The 17993-nt window shown below is 38.6% G+C and overlaps 1 protein-coding gene across 1 annotated transcript in view; it reads left to right on the top strand.

Moving 5' to 3' along the window:
- RGS22 (regulator of G protein signaling 22) overlaps positions 1-17993 on the top strand; it is a 61109-nt gene that overhangs the window by 40187 nt on the left and 2929 nt on the right. The window contains exons 18-24 of the mRNA XM_049818817.1: positions 752-844; positions 1372-1538; positions 4692-4854; positions 5470-5628; positions 9535-9696; positions 12661-12840; positions 14389-14529. Of these exons, the coding sequence (XP_049674774.1) occupies positions 752-844; positions 1372-1538; positions 4692-4854; positions 5470-5628; positions 9535-9696; positions 12661-12840; positions 14389-14529 (1065 nt within the window). The remainder of the gene's footprint in view (positions 1-751; positions 845-1371; positions 1539-4691; positions 4855-5469; positions 5629-9534; positions 9697-12660; positions 12841-14388; positions 14530-17993) is intronic.

Raw genomic sequence — 17993 nt, 5'->3', positions numbered from 1 at the left:
TCCTAAAACCTGCATTTGAATGGTTTAGTCGAGAGGGTCACCAAACTATTCCTTATGCTGTTACCGATTGTTTGCACATAACATTGAGAACAGCTCTAGTTATATACATAAGGCTTCTAATTAAGTTAAAAAATGCCAATACTTCATAAGTTCTAATCATGCACAATTTATTATTTTAAGGCATACCTGCTATAAAACTAATGAAGGGGACAAGACTGACAGTCTGACAGCTTCACCTTCATTGTTTAGATATTATAGCATCTTTCTTGTCTTAAATTTCCATTTCTGGAAATCTGTGGCACTCTATCTTTTGATATTTCCCACTGAGAGTCATAGTTTCAAGATCTGTTTTTCTGCTTCTCAGCAGCACTTTGCCATACAATTTGCTGGTATAGGCAATCAGGTAAGTCTGAAACAATATACACAATATAATATAGACACTATGTGCACAATATAATTTAGCATTTTTTAAAATACAAAATTCTTTTCTTAAAGAAACAGTTAGGTTATTTAGTGGTGTTCTGTAGAAATCTATATGTGATCCTACACAGATCTGAAAACTTTATTCTACCAGAGCTTTTAGTGAAATTGTTTTTCACAAGGATGTGACTTCTCATGTCTTCTAAACATCAGTCTCATTACTGGCAAACGTATTCTTTTCTATCCACTGTCACTGGCAAGGTGCCCGTCCAGTTCTCCATCTTTCTATAATGTGGACTGTAGGGATGACATAAGATATTATTTTTATTAGGTGGAGTTGGTGGAAGAAACTCGACAGCTGGACTCCATGTACTTTAGAAAGCTCCAGGCTTTGCATCAAGAGAGTGGTTCCAAGAAGGATGAGGTAAGACAAGTACCTACTAACAAAAACAAACTCTTTTTCTATCAAAGAGGGTTAACACTTTGAGTATCAGCAATGTAACACTGACTACATGCCAGTTTGGAGAAGCAAGTAGTACGATTTCTACCATACATTTTGGGGAATGATTGACAGCCATTGTGTTAATTACAAATACAGGTCTTCTGCTTCTGTTAGTTACATCAACATCAGACCCCACTGTATGATTGGAGTCAATGAGTCAGTTTCCACTAAAGTCTGTGGAATGTATTTTGGGACCTTAATCTTGAGTAAATACCTCAATTTCAAGTAAATTACAGGTATATATTGGTTTATTTGATTATGGAACCTGCACACACTGGTATGTTTAAAACAAACATAAAACTAAAGCTGATTAAGAGCTGGAGCCTTAACTCTATTTTCTCAGCAATCTCAAAGCTGTTTTACAGAGACAGAAGTTATCTAACGCAAGGACTATTAGAATGAGCAAAATATAGAGATGAAAAAAGCAAGTAAAATAATTTCTTCCTCAGAGTTCTGTTGCTGACGCTGGTCTGCCGTCCTGCCTTGATGCTTTCAAAGAAGATCAGCACTTGCGTCAAGTTCCCAAAGAATTGGCAAGTACTAATCTATCCGACCTGATCCATGACAAAGAGAAGTTAGAACAGTTCTGGGATTTTCTTAATGAGCATTCTGCTGGGTACGTTTCTTCATTATTATTTCACCCATTTCTAAGTTCAGAAGAAATCTTTGTTGGGGATCTTGGCTACCTAGATGTTCCCATTTTTTTAGTATTTTTTTAAAATGTGTTTGTATATTTATGAAATACAGATGCACATTTTTCAGACAACTGAATTGTCTTAACATTTTGGGGGTAAAAATTATCCTGTCTCAACATGTTTGTATTACAGTTCTGCTTTCAGTTTCTGCTTTGATTAGTGGCAAATGCCTGAGCAGAGCAATTAGTCTACGATGAGTAAAAATTTATCTTTTTTAGTACAGATTCAATTTAGTACATTTTAAAAATTAAAGCTGAATGTTATAAAAATGTACAAATAGAAGACAGCCACACTATTCTCACAGCATGAGAGCAACCGCAGTTCTGCCTTTGCACTGCTCTGAACAGAATAAAGTACCAGCTTGTAGCAGATACAGTTTATGCAGGGTTTTTGAAAAAGTGAGCCCATTTGTTTAAAATGAAGGTCTAAAGAGAAGTTCTAGCAGAAGTAAATGTGAGTTTGCCACCTTTTTTTTTTTTTCCCCCAAGCCCCACACTAATCTCTATCCTGTTTTAGGGAAAGGCAAATATACTTTTTAAGTAACTGCTAGCAAATTGTTGCTTCCTTCCTTTACCCTGGGTTCGCATGAGCTGATGCTTTGCATATTGCCTACTGCTTCTAGTCAAGCACTGCTATTGTTTTAGATTGGATATTGGTCAGCTTTTTCAAAAGTGTCCACAGATGGACATCCAGCACAGGATTCCCCTAGCCAAGACTCAATGTCATCACTTCTGCTTCTCATCATAGGTTCCCTTTGTAGTTAGAGAGAGAAATACACACTTCTGGACACATTTCTTCTAATCCTGAAGGTAACATCTAAAACTAGTTTGGATGGATCATTCCTAAAGATGGCTATTTCTGCTCACTGACTACAAAAAGACTATAGGTAATGAGTTCAGATGGAGATTCTTCTGGTGTGGGTGCCTATGGTCAAGTGACTTCTGAGTTAGTTGTCTAGATCAATGGTCTCCAAACTTTTTGATTGTGCACCCCATCAGTAAAAAATTTTTGAGCACGCACCCTCAATATACGTATATATATTTTTTTTTAATTATATACATGTGCTACTAAAGTTCTAATATTTTCTTTCTGCCCCTTGATGAATCATCTCGCATACCTCCCTGGGGTGCACAAACCCCACTGTGGAGACCCCTGGTCTAGATTTCTTCTCTAACTGGGGAAATAGTAGGAATTGCCAGAGAACAGGTCACTGGCTAGGATGGGGTCCTGGACAGGTATGCTGAATTGCCTCTGGGACTTCCTACCTCTCTGTTAATCACAGACAAGTCTCATCTTAAGTGATAGAGCCAGGCAGAGAAATGCTTAATTTATGGAGAAATTTTATTTTGTAAAAATTCATAATGAAGAAAAACATTTGAAAAAGTCTCACAAAACAGTGTTTTAGAGTGGGTCCAGACCTAGTAACTCTGAAGTCCAGCTGGCATGCTACAGTAAAAATGCTTAATGTTACTATAAGCTGAAGGGATTCTAGAACTAATGCAGTCTGGAAAATTTCATCAAGAAGCAACAAATGTGTCATTTGTTTCTTCATCAAAATTTATGGTTCTGTTATTGCCCAATTGCAAGTGATCCAAATTTCAGGAAGGACAGGCTGCTGACTACCTGGGCACACATTCTGGTAAGAAACTAAACAAAGTTCCATTAATTAATACTTTGTTATAAATACAGGTTATCTTCACACAATTGCAGGACAATTTGTGTTACTTTGGGTTAGTGGGTTACCACTTGTTAGTCTTGCCAGACTAACAGACTATGCACATGCTCCTGATCCATTGAAAGGAAAAAGTAAAGTATGCTATGATAAGCCACCACTGTAAATGGTTTAACCTTACACATTTTAAGATTACATACTTTGCTTTTTATATAAGATGGACATATCTGACCAGTTGTCATAGGTAGATGCTAAGGAGTAACTCCATAAACCACAGTAACTTGGATCGCTTGCATTTGGGTGAACTTTCTCACGTTGTGATGAACTAGCAAATGAGTGAATTTCAGTCTCAATAGAACTTAGGTCTGTAAGGGTCTCAAAAGACTTTTGAAAGGGAGACATCTGTCCTTAAATCAGTTGGATGCTTTTGAAAGTTTTACTCATAGATTAATGCTTTGAAAAGGCCAGTTATTAACCAAATGGAAAAGTGAAACAGATTTGTCTGAATTTAATGTTTCATATTTCCTGCTGCAAATACAGTGAATGTCCTCATCAAAATGCTCACAAAACTTCAGCTAATAAAATACTATCAGAAAACAGTCATATAAATTAAACTGAAACTGTAGGTATGTCACATATTCTGTCCTCTGGTTTAAAGAACAAAACCAATATATGTTCCATTAAAACAAACTTCAGTTGATAGTATACACTCAAATGATTATGAACAATATATAAATCAAGAATTGCATATGGAGATTATTCATCACTTACTATGAATACTATGATATAAGTTACTATTAGTAACTTATGAAAAGGCCGCCCACAAAAAGCCCTAGAAACAAAATTTACCATAAATTGTTTTTGCCTGCTTGACTGTGGACTGACTTAAGCTCTAGTACTTCACATGCGGTAGGAAGGAGGTGATTTCTGGGACTGACATTCCCAACGGTCATCCCTGCTCCTTCTCAGGCGGTATGACGAGGAGGCAGAACAGGGGGTGTCGACTCATCTCTCAGTGGCTCACAGCCTACAGTACTGTTTCAAATTCTCATCTGTTTTATTTTTCATTCTCTCTGTGAGCTCTGCACTATGTCTCAAGTTCACAGTCCCTGGTGGATTTAGCAGTGGCACATTGAGGGGGTTACTCCTTTCAGGGTACCCCAGAAGGGACCCTAAATGAGATCCCTGAGGTGTGTGTTTGATCTGTCTGTTCAGCAAGTGGCATGGTCTCACCAGATGGTACTAGCAAAGAAAAAAAAACAAACATAAGATTTCAGTCCAATCTGACCTGGTATTTTGGACTTGAACACTTTGGTGGCTTGTGGTTAAACTAATAACTCCCTAGAATGTTGATGAAATTAAGTCAATATTGAAATAACATTCTGTTTAAATTTGTTTGTAGCATGGATCTCATGTGCTGGCTAGATATTGAACAGTTCAGAAAGATGCTCCACAAGGATAAAGAGAAAAGGGAGGAAAAATCTAAGGACATTAAAAACAAATACTTAAACAAAAAATACTTCTTTGGACCCAATAGCCCAGCTACCAGAGAACAACAAGAACAGGTACCAGTTACAAAACTGTTCATAAAGAACAATCACATTGAATGGACTGAGATAAAAGTCCATAAGCAGCTTTACTCCATTTATTCCCCAAGCTATTTCCTCAAATCTTACCTACATTTTTGGCCAGAAATCTGGTTCTGTTCTGGTTGCGGGGGTTCCGTCCTTCCTGTTCAGGCTCTGCCTTCCCTGTCCTCATAGAACAGATCTCTTAAACCCTGATCTGAGGCTGCAGCCAGAGCATGCACAAGACAGCTCAGAAAAAGTGTAAAAATGTCTTTCAGGCAGAGTGACTTGTTCCAGCTTTCTATTTTAGTATGTCAGTAAAGCCACAGACAGCAAGTCTGAGCTGTGGTACTCCAATATATTTTGATACTTAGGAAATTTACTTGGTCAAGCTGGGGTATTATTTGCTAGAGTCTGTATTCTATTATAGGTAGGGACAAATGTAATCTGTTCCCTTTTATGAAAAGTACATGTGAGCCTTGGGTAAGCATGCATTAAATGCTTTGCTTACAGTTAAGCTCATGCTTTGCTAAATCAAGGATGTAGAGAGATAAAGGACTTCTGGTATACAGAAAAGTTTATGTCATGTGTTATTGTATTTGGATTGCTTAGCTAATGCATTCAGGTGGAGGATGGGGACAAATCCTTCATGATCGACTTTCGGCAGCGGTTCTGCTAGAAATTCAGCAATGCGTCCAGAAGAGATTAGAAAAACAATGGCTGCCGTTGTTCCTGGCAGATGAACACCGTGGGTCGGAGGGACAAGCAGAGGTAATTTTTTAACAACAGCAACATATCCAGGCATTGTTTTTTGTTTGGCTCATAATTTACCATTGGGATAAAATGGTTCAGAGGAAAAGCGGCCCACAACTCACATTCAGTTTACATTGAATGAGACACTCTAGCATGTACATGTTAAAGCATTTAGCTTGATAATTGTGAAGGCAGGTCCTCTGAACGCTTAGTTTAGCTGACAGTATTATTGTTAGATCCTAAATCTGAAGGAGCTGGTGTTAGCTCTGCTGCCAGCCAGGCTGCCAGGCTCCTACAATCTTTGCTGTAGTGCTGCACTCTCCATATGCCATTTTGCCCTAGCCATAACTTGCACACAGAAGAAATGCTGCTTTGTGTGAAGGATTTCCCCAAGGGGACAGGAACACAAGCAAATGAGTGGGCTTCCCATGCTGTATTCTCTCTCTCTCTCTCTCTCTCTTACACTCTCCATATTCTCCCATCTGGAGCTGCAGTGCCTGTAGAAACGACTCCAGGACTTGTGAAATTCTGCTGAGTGGGGAGGTTAACTACTACAAGCCTTGTTCCAATTGGTTACTCCAGAAAGTTGCCAGAAAACTGGGAATGAGGAGCCTTTCACTCCTGCTGGCTCATTAGAAAGACTGGGGAATGGGCAGAGCTAACATCTGCCTTTTATGAGAGTGCCTCTGTGGCTGGGATCTGTGTACGGAGATCATCCTGCTGATGACAGATGCAAAAAGACTTTGTTTTTTGCACTTCCACAACAGCTCTGAAATGCAATGTCATAGCAGAAGGAAATTTGACAGTTCCACCAAGTAGACACATATGCATGCTGCCCTGATTCATAAAACTTGTTTTCTATCATCTTTTTAACATCAAGAAGGTTGTCAGAAGTGTTGTCAGAAGTGCATATGAACTGGATCCTTTCCATTGATTCAGAGCAGTAAGCAATCAGAAAAGTATAGGTTCTGGTAAGACAAATTGTAATTTTAATAATGATTATGACAATATTAAGACAAAATTTTCTAACCCTCTGCCCTTTTTAGCTGAACTCTGCCTCCTTTACAAGCCCTGGCACAAGACCATGTGATACGACTAAGATGCTTCCAGGTGTGGAAGCTAGCTCATGCCTCTTCTTGCACCTGCTGCACTGTGCTGGCATGGAGAGTAGCCCATGCAGTTTGGAAAATGCTGTATTCAACTCTAAGAAACAGTTTACAGGCAATACATATCTCTAATGAGTCTTTTCCTAACTCCATTTATGCCTGACTACTCTTTTCTCTTTCTTATTGCAAATTCAGAGCATGAAAAGGTCCTTTGAACAAAGTATTTTAGGAGAAATGAAACCAGATGACATTCTCCACTCAGCTTCATAGTTCAAAGTGACCAAGCATTGTGGACATGCTATGTAGTCCTTATTCAGAAAGTCTGCCCTTGATTTGAGATGTATTTTTGCTACAAAGAAACTGCAGGATCAAGTCTGTATTTCTGATACAGCTGTCCAAAGGAACTAAAAATATTTCATCCAAAAAAAAAAAAAAAAGCCCCAAATTTGTTCCTAACAAGTGGTCCCTAAGAACATTATGGGTAAGGTAAACCAGCGGAAGAGTGCAGCTTGACTGGTATTGCCTCTTGTCTTCTCTAACTCCCCAGTCTCAATGAGCATGTGCTCATTTAGAGCTGAACAAGGGATGGCATTCAGTGTGGGTCCACAACAAGTTTCAGATATAAAGATCCATATGAAGACATATCAACTACTCTACCGCTGTGGTCTCAATCATTAGAGCGCTGAACATGAAACAAGAAGAGTTAAAAAATACAATTATAATCTTTTGTTCAACCGTAGATAAGGGACATAACTGAAGATCTTTCACATCAAAAACAGGAGAAGACAACCAGAATGTGGAAGGCAAGTGAAGTTTACTGTGTCTCTTGTGTCTGGAGTTTCACCATGTCTTTTGTTTGGACCTTGCATATCCTTCACAATTTCCCTGCTGACAGTGTGAAACCCCAATGTAATGCTGTCAAAAGCAGGCATGATTGTATTGGCTACAGTGGACTGATTACTCACATTACTGGTGAATTTAGCTCCCTGCTGGATGTTCACGGTAAATTTCTCTCACTTCCTGGCTGGAGAGGTCATACTTGAAAAAAACATGTCTCTTGCCCTGGCCTTTGGAGCACTCTTAACCCTCTTCAAACTGGTATTGTACCTTTAATTCACATTTATCTGTATTTTGCATGCAGTGGACTTATTGGGACAAGCTGTTCATTCCAGCATCTGGTAGTTTATTTATTATTGCGAGTGGATTACGTGCAGACACAAAAGGGAATGTGAAGTATGCAGTGGAGTGGGCAGGTTTAATCATATCTCACAGTATCTGTTTCATTTAGAATTGTATTTTAATCTTACAGCACTGAGATAATATCAATTTTAAACATCTTAAACCTTTGTAATAATACATTTCATCAGATGTTTGCCAGTTTTTTCCTCTTGAAGAGCAGTGAACTCTTTGTGATTGCCAACATACAAGTTGTGTACATTTATTCAGTTGAACTTTTATTGTCTGTTGAAATCAAACTGGAGACCCGGTCAGCAATTACCCATGCAAACCATTAGCTCGAAAGGGATCCAAAGTGCATGTGGGTTCTGTTAACTGAGTTTTCCCTTTGTCTGTTTGTCAGGAAGATGGTTATTTTCCATGTTCTGCTTCAAGGTTGTTGACCCATAAAATAAGCAGTGTTCATATATTAGTATAGGGATGGGAGCAACGTTTTGTTCTTCCCTTCGTGAATATGCCCCAGAAATAATTTTTCCCAAAAGTTGCCTAAATCCTGGTCACAGGGGATAGAAGATGTTTGGAGAATTGGAGGAGGGCTGAGAAGATCCCATCTTACTGTCTTAACTGAGCTGCCTTTATTTCAACTAAAGGACCCTTTGGACAGTCACCACCCACCCTCTCACAAGGATAGGCTCTCATCCCTGGCAGGTTCTGTGGCAGGACACTAAGCGTAACCCCTGTTTTTAAGAGAAGCTGCAGAAAGACCTTCAGCTTAGAATCAGGTTAGATTTCCAGGACTGTCTGCAACAACTAAAAATGTTTCTGTCCCATGCTGACCATTGAACAGCACTCCATCCCTCCAGGACTTCAAGAGTTTTATACCACTGTTAGAAGATAGTTTTCATTCATCCATCTGATAACAAAAGGGGGTTGTTTGGCTTGCTCCTCAGTGACAGCACAAGAACTGTTTGTTCAGGAAGGCAGGCCAGCCTGAACTTCATTTCAAACAAACTGTCCCTGCATAAGCCATCTTGCTTTCTCCACCCTTTCCTGGCTGCCTACCACCCCGTGCTTTGCAGCATGAGGATTTCCAAAATGTCTCCGATGACTTTAAATTCTATTTTACTATTGGTAGCTTTATTCCACAGAGAGCAAACTCTCCAGCTTCTGTTGGTGATCATGGCAACACATTTCAAAGCTCATTTTGTTGGCGAGATCCCTGTCAGAAGCATTTTACAACTTTAAGCTATGTGGTTTGTCTGTTCCTTTTTCTTTGTTGTTTGTTTGCACAAAACTCGAACTGTTCTCTAGAAAAGTAGCCTGTTGCCATAATCAATAACAATAGCTGTTTCCATACTTTATAGTATGTAGTCATATGGTCTAAATCATTGTCAGTCATTTCCTCTCCTGTCACGTCTTCCAAAAAATGTTGCCCAAACCAAAGTGGAAACAAAATGAAAAAGAAGGAAAGAAAGAAATGAAACCTTGCCACATTCTATTGTATCCATGTCATAAACTCATAAACTACTGAAAGTTAGGGTCAGTGCAAAGATAAGAATCAGACAGTTTATTCTAACTAATGCCTTTGTTATTGCTTTTTGAAACAAAGTTTATTTGGTGCATTTATTTCTTCTTTTGACAGCATGTGGACAATAAGTGGGTTTCTTCATCTAGTGAAATAATTGCTTTCCGCAAAGCGCTGTTGAATCCAGTGACAGCAAATCAGTTTCAATGCTTTGTGTCACTGAAAGGAGACCTACTGGAGAACGGAGTGCTCTTTTGGCAGGAGGTACAGAAATATAAGGTATGGTGGTAAAAGGGAGCAAGGGGAATATCATTCAATTTGTAAGCAAATGCATCCATTACTGCATATTAGGAGAATTTTAACAAGAATATCTCTAGGCATTTTCTTGTTCATAATAAAACCTCTTTCACTGTTAAGCTGTTTTTTCTTCGATGCAAATCCTCACTTCTTCATGGTAGCTATTTTTAATGACTTGAATTTATGATCCCTGTATTTCTTTATGCTTCTTCGAACTGTAACATTCTTGAGTCTTTAAAGGGACACTACTAACTAGCTAATGTCCAGGTTTTGATATACATCTCTTGAGCAGTAGAAAATATGCAAGCATTAAAATGTTCATTCTGTCTTTATAGTTACATACTGTTAAAAAATGGGATTATTGCTGAATTTGGTAATCCCTCAAAAATCAGAGAAAACTTTAAAATTCAATCAAATGTACAGATGTAAAGATCGTACCTACCCAAAAAGCTCATATGTACAATGCAGATCCCAGCTCCCTTGCGCTCTGTACAGTCACATTTGACTACAGCTGAGGTTGTGGCCAAGGTGAAATGTGATAGGGAAGGTCAGGAGGGATTGCCTCTCTCCCGAATACATGCCCCTTTGTGAAATTGCTGATGCAGGGTGAAACACAATGGGGAAACTCTGGTGTGAGCCTTTAAATCACACTGCAGCCTCCTAGTAGCACCCTGGACTGAATGCAGGGGCACCGCGGATCTTCCACTTGCTCCTCATTCCTTTTGCCTCTGGGATACTGCTGATGCAAAGTGCTACCGGACTGCAGAGCCTCTGCTGGGCTCCTGAACGTAGCCTGTGTGCACATGGCAGGCAGGCAGGCAGGCATCAGGTTAGCTAACATGCTCAGAAATTAGGAGGTAAACACAGTTCATGCTGCAGCAGCACTTGGAGATCCTGCTGTAGGCATGTGGGTGTGTTTTCACTGTTTAATTTTACACATTTGAATTTGGGGTCTGCTTTAGTAGCCGAAGCTCCTCTGTTTCCAGGGGGCAATCTCCCCCCCCCCTCCGGAGTCTCTGATCCCAAAGTGAGGAATCATAGGCTGAAATGCTTTCTGGGGCTGCTGCTGTCTCTCTCTTGGTTACAGAGTGACTAGCTTAGACTAGAAACTTGACATGAAGGCACCTGAAGTTCCAAGACATAAATAATTCTCAAAATATTTGATGTTTTTTCAGATTTGTGACTCTTCATTGCTACATTGCGGAGGACATGGAAACTTTCTGCAAATTAACATGGAGTGTAGTTTAGACTGTCTTCTTTGTGGATCTGCTCTCTGAAGAAAGCCTTCATTGTTTTATGTCCCACCCTTTCTCCTTCATTTATGTTAATTTTATTTGTCTTATCAAGAAAAAGTACAATCTGACCACATTTATACATGCATGCAAATTGTCATGGTTGGCAGTTGATGCTCTTTATAGAAACAAAGGGCTGGAGTAGTAGGAGTGTTATGGGTCAGGCTGAACTGGAGGAATATTGCCAAAGACGTGGGCAGCACTTTGCACAGTGCATACTTGTATTGTCTGAGCCCTATCATGCCATCAGTTTAGACAGAACTCCCTTTAGGAGTCAATGACTGCACTGCTTCTTGCAACGCATCAGGCTGGCGGCACATCTTGGGACAATCAAAAAAGAAAAACTTTTTTTTTTTTTAAACAAATATGAAGAAATAGAACTCTGTGGATCATTTCCATGTGTTCCTCTATCCTCAGGTCTCATCCCTCTTCATATCTTATGGCTTGTTTGTCTTGCCTTTTACTACAGATCTCTGCCTTTTCTTCTATGCTAGATGAGCAAAGGAAGTCATAATATATTCTTAGGATATATTGAACATGTTTTTGTATTGCCTTACTTTCTTCATTGTGGCTGTTATCATTCTTTTTTTCCTTCATAAAACTAAAAAGTATTCATAATAAAACAAACCAGCTCTTTCACATACCACATTTCTGGTTAAAAGCCCTGTTTTTAATTTCTTTGCAAAGTAAATATCCAGCCTTCTATACCAAAACTAAATGCACATTCTTCATTTAGAGAGCGCTCTTCCTGAAAATTCTCTACAGTGCTTATTGTGTCTTTAGCAGATATATGTGACAATCTCCTAGTGTTATAGAAATTTCTTTATATTTATGGATAGATGAAAAGTTTGTGTTTCAAATCATTTGAAGGAAGTTCTTGGAATTATTTTTCCTTCCTGTCAAAGTCCAATGGTAGCATCATCAGAGTGTGAAAAACACAGTAATAACAGGTTTTACAAGAAAAATAGGATCACATTAAAAAAAGCAGAAAACCCCCAGTGTTTCTTTGAGATCTCACCCTTGTAAGTTCAGGTTTGTTTTGTATACTGTTCTGCACAGAGTTATTTCAAACACTGAGGTTTTGGGAAACTAGAAAATCTTAATGAATGGGGAAACTAGATTTCAATGAATGGAAGATTGTACTGGTAGCTGAAACTTTCCCCTCTTGGGCCAACTTTCCTGGTCATAATATCTTGTACCCTCTAAATATTTCCCCTCTTTTCTTGGAGTACTTAGAGCATTTCTTTGTCTTTTAATTACCATGGCTATGCTAGTCATAGCAGGTTCATTGTGAAAATCAGTGCATTTCACACTTGTAGGTGTGTTTCTCTTTTCAGAAATGCCTCCTATTTGCCAGTAAAGTACTTGGACTGAATGTAGGATAAAAACTATCCTGTTCCATCAGAACATGCAGGCAGAGATTATCACCTAAAAGCAACGATTGCTATATATCTGCATTTGCAAACCAGAAGTCCCATTCATGTCTTAACTATGTCTTTGACCATGCATATTTGCTATAAAAATTTTGTCCTACATGCTGAAGAAATCAATTGTATAATTATTTTTGTATGACTATTACTCTTTGATCACTGGCCCCTGTAAAGGGTCTTCTCTCTCTCTCCGCTGACTGAAAATGCTATTTTTCGTCTTTCAGGACTTGTGCCATTCTCATTGTGATGATGCCACAGTTCAGAAAAAGATCACAGCCATTATCGACTGCTTTATTAATTCTGCTGTACCCCCAGCTTTGCAGATTGACATCCCAACTGCACAAGCAAAGAAGATTCTGGAGCACAGGAAAGAACTAGGACCTTATATTTTTAGAGAAGCACAGGTAAGAATCTGGGAGAATCTCTGTAACAGATTTGACTAGAGTCTGTGTGCTTGATTTTAAGGACAGTCTTCATTGCTTATGTGACAATTTGGACTCCATACATAAGTGTGGGCATGAAGGAGAACACCATAGTCATGCATTTCAATGAAGATTGTATGGTGGAGATGAGAGGGAGGCTTCAGATATTTACTGCTCAGTAAACTGGACAATCTCTGACAATTAGCTGATCCTGGAAAGGTGTTATCCAGACCTGTGCTAGGAAATCTGGCAGTAGAAATGAATTCTGTCTATGTTTTTAACTGCTTGTTCTTTATCACTTGGTTAATGGTCAGAGAAGTAATTTGTGCTTAGAAAGTTTGTAGTTTTTGTCGTTCATGAAAAAAAATGTAGACAGGTAAAGCACAAACCCAGCTTCACTTATTGAATGTCCTTCCCTTCTTTATTACAGAAAGTCTGTACTAAATGGCTGTGGACAATTTTCTCTCTGATCTTTGTACTAATCAGACTGAACAGCAATTTGTGAACCTTTACTAGAGACTCACTATTTTCTTATTCTTTGTTACTGTCTTCCCTGTCTTATCTTCTAAACCCAAGAAAGCTAGTTCTTCTTCTCCTATAAAATTGCCACCAACACCTTTAAACATCAACTGTGAGTCCATAAAGTGTTTGGATCACAAAAGATGAATGGTTTGTCAGAGAAAAGGGTTCATATAGGTCCTAAGAGAAATAAGAATTCTCATTTCAGCCTGTGTAAAACCCAGCGTGCTCCAGAAATGTGGCACAAAACCAAGGGAAGGACTTAGCCAAAAAGCTGTGACTGGAACATGACAGTGACTCACATGTCACTTTCAAGTCTGTTGAGCCAGAAGCAGTGAGGTGCTGAGCATGCTCGGCTCCTTTGAAGCTGAGTTTCTCAATGAGAATTAAACATCTAAATAAATTGAAAAATGTGAGCCTTAGTACGTGCAGCAACAGAATTCACTGAGCCCCTCTGTTTGCTTTTCTAAAATTGTTTTTCTTATTCTAGTTCAAAAAAGACCCTGTGAGAGATTATATCATTTAAAAATTATCCAAGATTTGCTCATAGATCTGTAATGTGGTTTAAGAGCCTTTCCAGAGGCAAAAAAGTATTTCCTTTCTCTTAAGGAGGGAAAAAACCCCCCTCTCCCTAATGAACTGAATATTTGAAATACTTGAGCAGAACAGTGGTGCAAAAGCAATTCTACTGGTGTATATTTTATCAGGAATACTTGTAAAAAATGATGGATGTTTTCATTAATGCAAACAATTGTTTAGGGAAATATAAAAAAAGAAAGTGCCTTTTAACTGTGTTTTAGGAAGATTTCTCACCAGTAATAAACACACTGATGAAAAGCATGTGCCGAGCAAAACTGGGCTGAAATGTCAGGACACAGTACGTGGGAGGAACAAGGCTGTGTATTCAAAACGAAATAGTTATTTCATTCTCATGGTAAACTACATTTTATTTTACAGTAAACTCTGTTTTCTTAATATGGTCAAGATTGACTTTCTTTTCTTTCTGCGCAGATGACAATTTTTGCTCTTCTATTTAAATTTTGGCCAAAATTTTGTAAGTTTCGGAGCAATTTGGCTAGTGACAAAATTCTGTTTGCCTTGGAGAGAAAAAAGGGAAAAAAGATGCAAAAGAAGGAAGGCAAAACAGCAGAGGTAAGGGTCACAAAGTTTCAGGTGACAGCTGACAAACTGCATAAAAATTCCTTCATGAACAAATATACATGAATTCAAATATCCTTTTCTCAGCCTGATCCAAAGCTACCGAAGCCTTTTTGTTAGAATTCAAGCTTTACATGCGACCTGGTCCTAGGGTGATTAGTTCCCGATCCTGCCAGTGCATATACATTAGTTTAACTTGAAGCAGATGAGTCAATGGAACACTCCTTTCATTAAGCAGAGGGGAAAATGTATTTTAGTCATCCTTTGTGCCAAGAGTAGAGTGAAAAAGAGGACTGAAATTTGAAATAAACAACTATGCACGGTCCATGTGTACAATGGGTAATGGCAGACCTGTTTGCACTTTCAGTATGTACTGTCTTATTTTAGAATTTATAGTCCTGGTTCACTACTGAAAGCAAAACCAAACCAAACCAAACCAGATTTCATATCTACTTTTCAGAAGGAGCATTTGAAAAGTCTGCACATTATTTTAAAAAATATTTCTGTGCTAATTGCTTTGTATAGCCTTTGTCTTTTCTTGAATATTTCTCAGCTTTGACAGTGAAATTGTTAGACTGCTCACAGTTTCTAGGCAATTTCAGTGCATTAATAGAACTGTGACCTCTACAACAGAATGCTTGCTTGTCAAATTGTTTTTCTTGGAATTTTTTTATTAAAATATAATGGATTTTTTTTCTATTGATTATAGGCTTTGCAAAAGTTTATTTTTTACAAAATCTAATTGTTTGGTCAGCTTTAGGGAGAGAACATTCCTTTAAGGGCAGAGAAATTATTTGACTTGCAAACTATCATAAGTAGCATTAAAAGACCTTTACATATTTTAAATACCATGTACACATGTGTTGAGATGTTACTTGTGATGAGAACCACATGAGCACCTGGACAGATAAAGACATATATGCCTGTAAGAACATGTACACATTGTTATCCTCTTTTAGACACATGAAAACTGAGGACCAGTGTTACTCAAGTGTTACTCAAGGCCACACACCAATGTCAAGTGAAGTCTAAAATCCAAGAACTCATGTTCCTTTCTCCAAAGCACGTTGCCTCCATACAGATATGTCTGGCAAGGCCATTGGCAATACTTATAGCGCAAGAATGCAATATTTCAAAGTAATGCACTTTTGCGTTTTCAGAGACTTATTTTTTCCATCTGTTTGTTCCCTGCCTATAAGATTTCTGATTAAGACCAAGGAAGTAAAGAGCAAATCTTGGCCAGGAGGGCAAAAGCCTAGCTTTTATGGGGAACAAACGGGAAAGGTGAATTACCCTTCTAAGCTGGGAAATAGGGTAAGAAATTTTAGAAAGTGACAGGCAGAGAATGCAGTTCAGTAAACAGTCTGCAGACTATCCTTCTCACAAAAAATTATCAGTAAACCAGTTACCTTTTAAAATCTCTTGAAAGAATAGGTGGAACAGACAAGTTTTTCAAACCCTTTCCCTCCCTCTATTATTGTTTAAAGAATTTGCCATTCTCTGTTCTCTTGCCTGAGATTTCAGTTCCCTCGGTGACAACATAACTATTCAAATGATTCAGTATCCCTGAAGGATACTGATAAGGTTCATCCAACATAAGCGATAGCAGGTTCACTTGGCAGCTTGTAGAAGGTGATGATTTCTTGGCATTTAAAATAAAGTCTATGCTTCTCTGCCCCACCAGGCTCATGCTGAAGGAGAAGAAAGCTCTGGCAAGGGTTAGAAATGATTCATTTTTCTTATATATATTCCCACCCCCACCCCCATCAGTTGCCATTTTGGGTTCATGTCAAACGGAACAATCATGGTCCTGGGGGAGGAATTTTACTTTCTCCTTCTCATAAATTTGTCCCTGGGGTGCCCAGTCTAACCGAGCTCACCTCACTTTCTGAACTGACTGGATCGAGTTGGACTTTTATGTGGGATAATGGTAAAAATGGCAGACAAGAAGGTTTTTACTGGACAATGATGCATGACTTGGTATTATTTGACTATCTCAATATTTATTTTTTGTGTGTGCCTACTTGTTATTTATGGGGCAAACCCTATCAAAGGCTTCCTGGCAATGGGCCCAGTGCAGGGGAGGAGTGGCTGACAGTGAGGCATGCCACTCAAGCACTGTACTATGCAAAGACCTCTTTTAAGCTTAGTGTCTGGAAGTCAGGGATGGGTAAGTACAGGGTGAAGTAAGCTTGAACATTCAACATAATTTGATTGCTTCAGTATTGAGCTGATATTGTTGTTTTAAAAGATACGGCCTTGGGAGAGTATGGTTTGCTTCTCCATTTTCACATATTTGCCCTTAGTGGGGCACAGCTATATAGGCTCATCTTTGGCCCGTCTGTGGATCTGTTCCTTTGTTAACTGCCAGATGCACATGACACATACCTTAAAAAATATCATTAGTCACTTTTTGCAGGCTGCCTTGATGCCAGTATTTGTAATTTGTTGTATACACAATTGCATTTTACCTCCAAAATAGATTTTGGATTTTTTGCTTTCAAGTGTACAAAATAGTTTTAACTTACACTGTAAATCTGTACTTTTTCCATGCCCTTAGCAGAGAAAGGTAAATCCATAAGCATTAATTTTCCTTTTCCATGTTTCCCTCATCTCTCTTTAAGCTTTGTAGCAATAAGCTAATTTGTTAGTAAGTGATGTAATGTCATGGGATATGACATTGCCATAACATTGGCTAATTTATTATGAGAAGACTTTATTAAAGACTTCATTTACTTCACCATTCTCATTGAGAAAGCTAGCAAACATAAACTGTAGTATATTAGTATACACACTATTTCTGTATTTGCTTCGGCATTCCTGTTCTGTCAATTGAGTGTGCCATAGAAGTTAGTAAGCCTTCTTCTGGAGAGAAGATAAACACCATGCTGCCTGGGAAGTTCTATACCCAAAAGTCACCCTCAGAGATGATGGGGCCATAGGACAGTGGGTTGATAAGGAAGGAAAAGGCACCTTGGGAGCAAGGATGTAGGATATTCTGATCCTTTTCCAGATCTTTCAGGGACTTTCTGAGTGACTTTGGGAACCATTTGACCTCTCTTTTTTTTCTCACTTTCTCATTTGCAACATGGGAGGGTTTTATTACTTGCCGCATGGGGATGTTGTGGGGTTAATTATATGAGGTTAAATATGAACATTGATTAATGTTCATAAAGAGTTTGGGGATCATCAGACAGAATGCGCAAAGGTGCAGCCTTAATACAACACTAAAACAACATGAAAATGACAAATGGTTAATCACTAGAATAGTTTGCCAAGGGTTACAATGCCTTGTCCTTCACTGTAAGTGTTTTAAATGAGATTGCCTGTTTTCCTAACATGTATACTGTAGTTCATTTACAGCTACTGGACCAAGCTGGAATTAATAATGAGAAATCCTATGTTCTGCATTTATACATGAGGCCAAATTAGAGGATCACAATGGCCCCTCTGTCCTT

The sequence above is a fragment of the Accipiter gentilis genome, chromosome 2 (genome assembly GCF_929443795.1).
Source record: "Accipiter gentilis chromosome 2, bAccGen1.1, whole genome shotgun sequence".
NCBI lineage: Eukaryota > Metazoa > Chordata > Aves > Accipitriformes > Accipitridae > Astur > Astur gentilis.
Note: the sequence above shows the minus strand (reverse complement) of the source record. Positions and strands in the feature narration are given on the sequence as shown.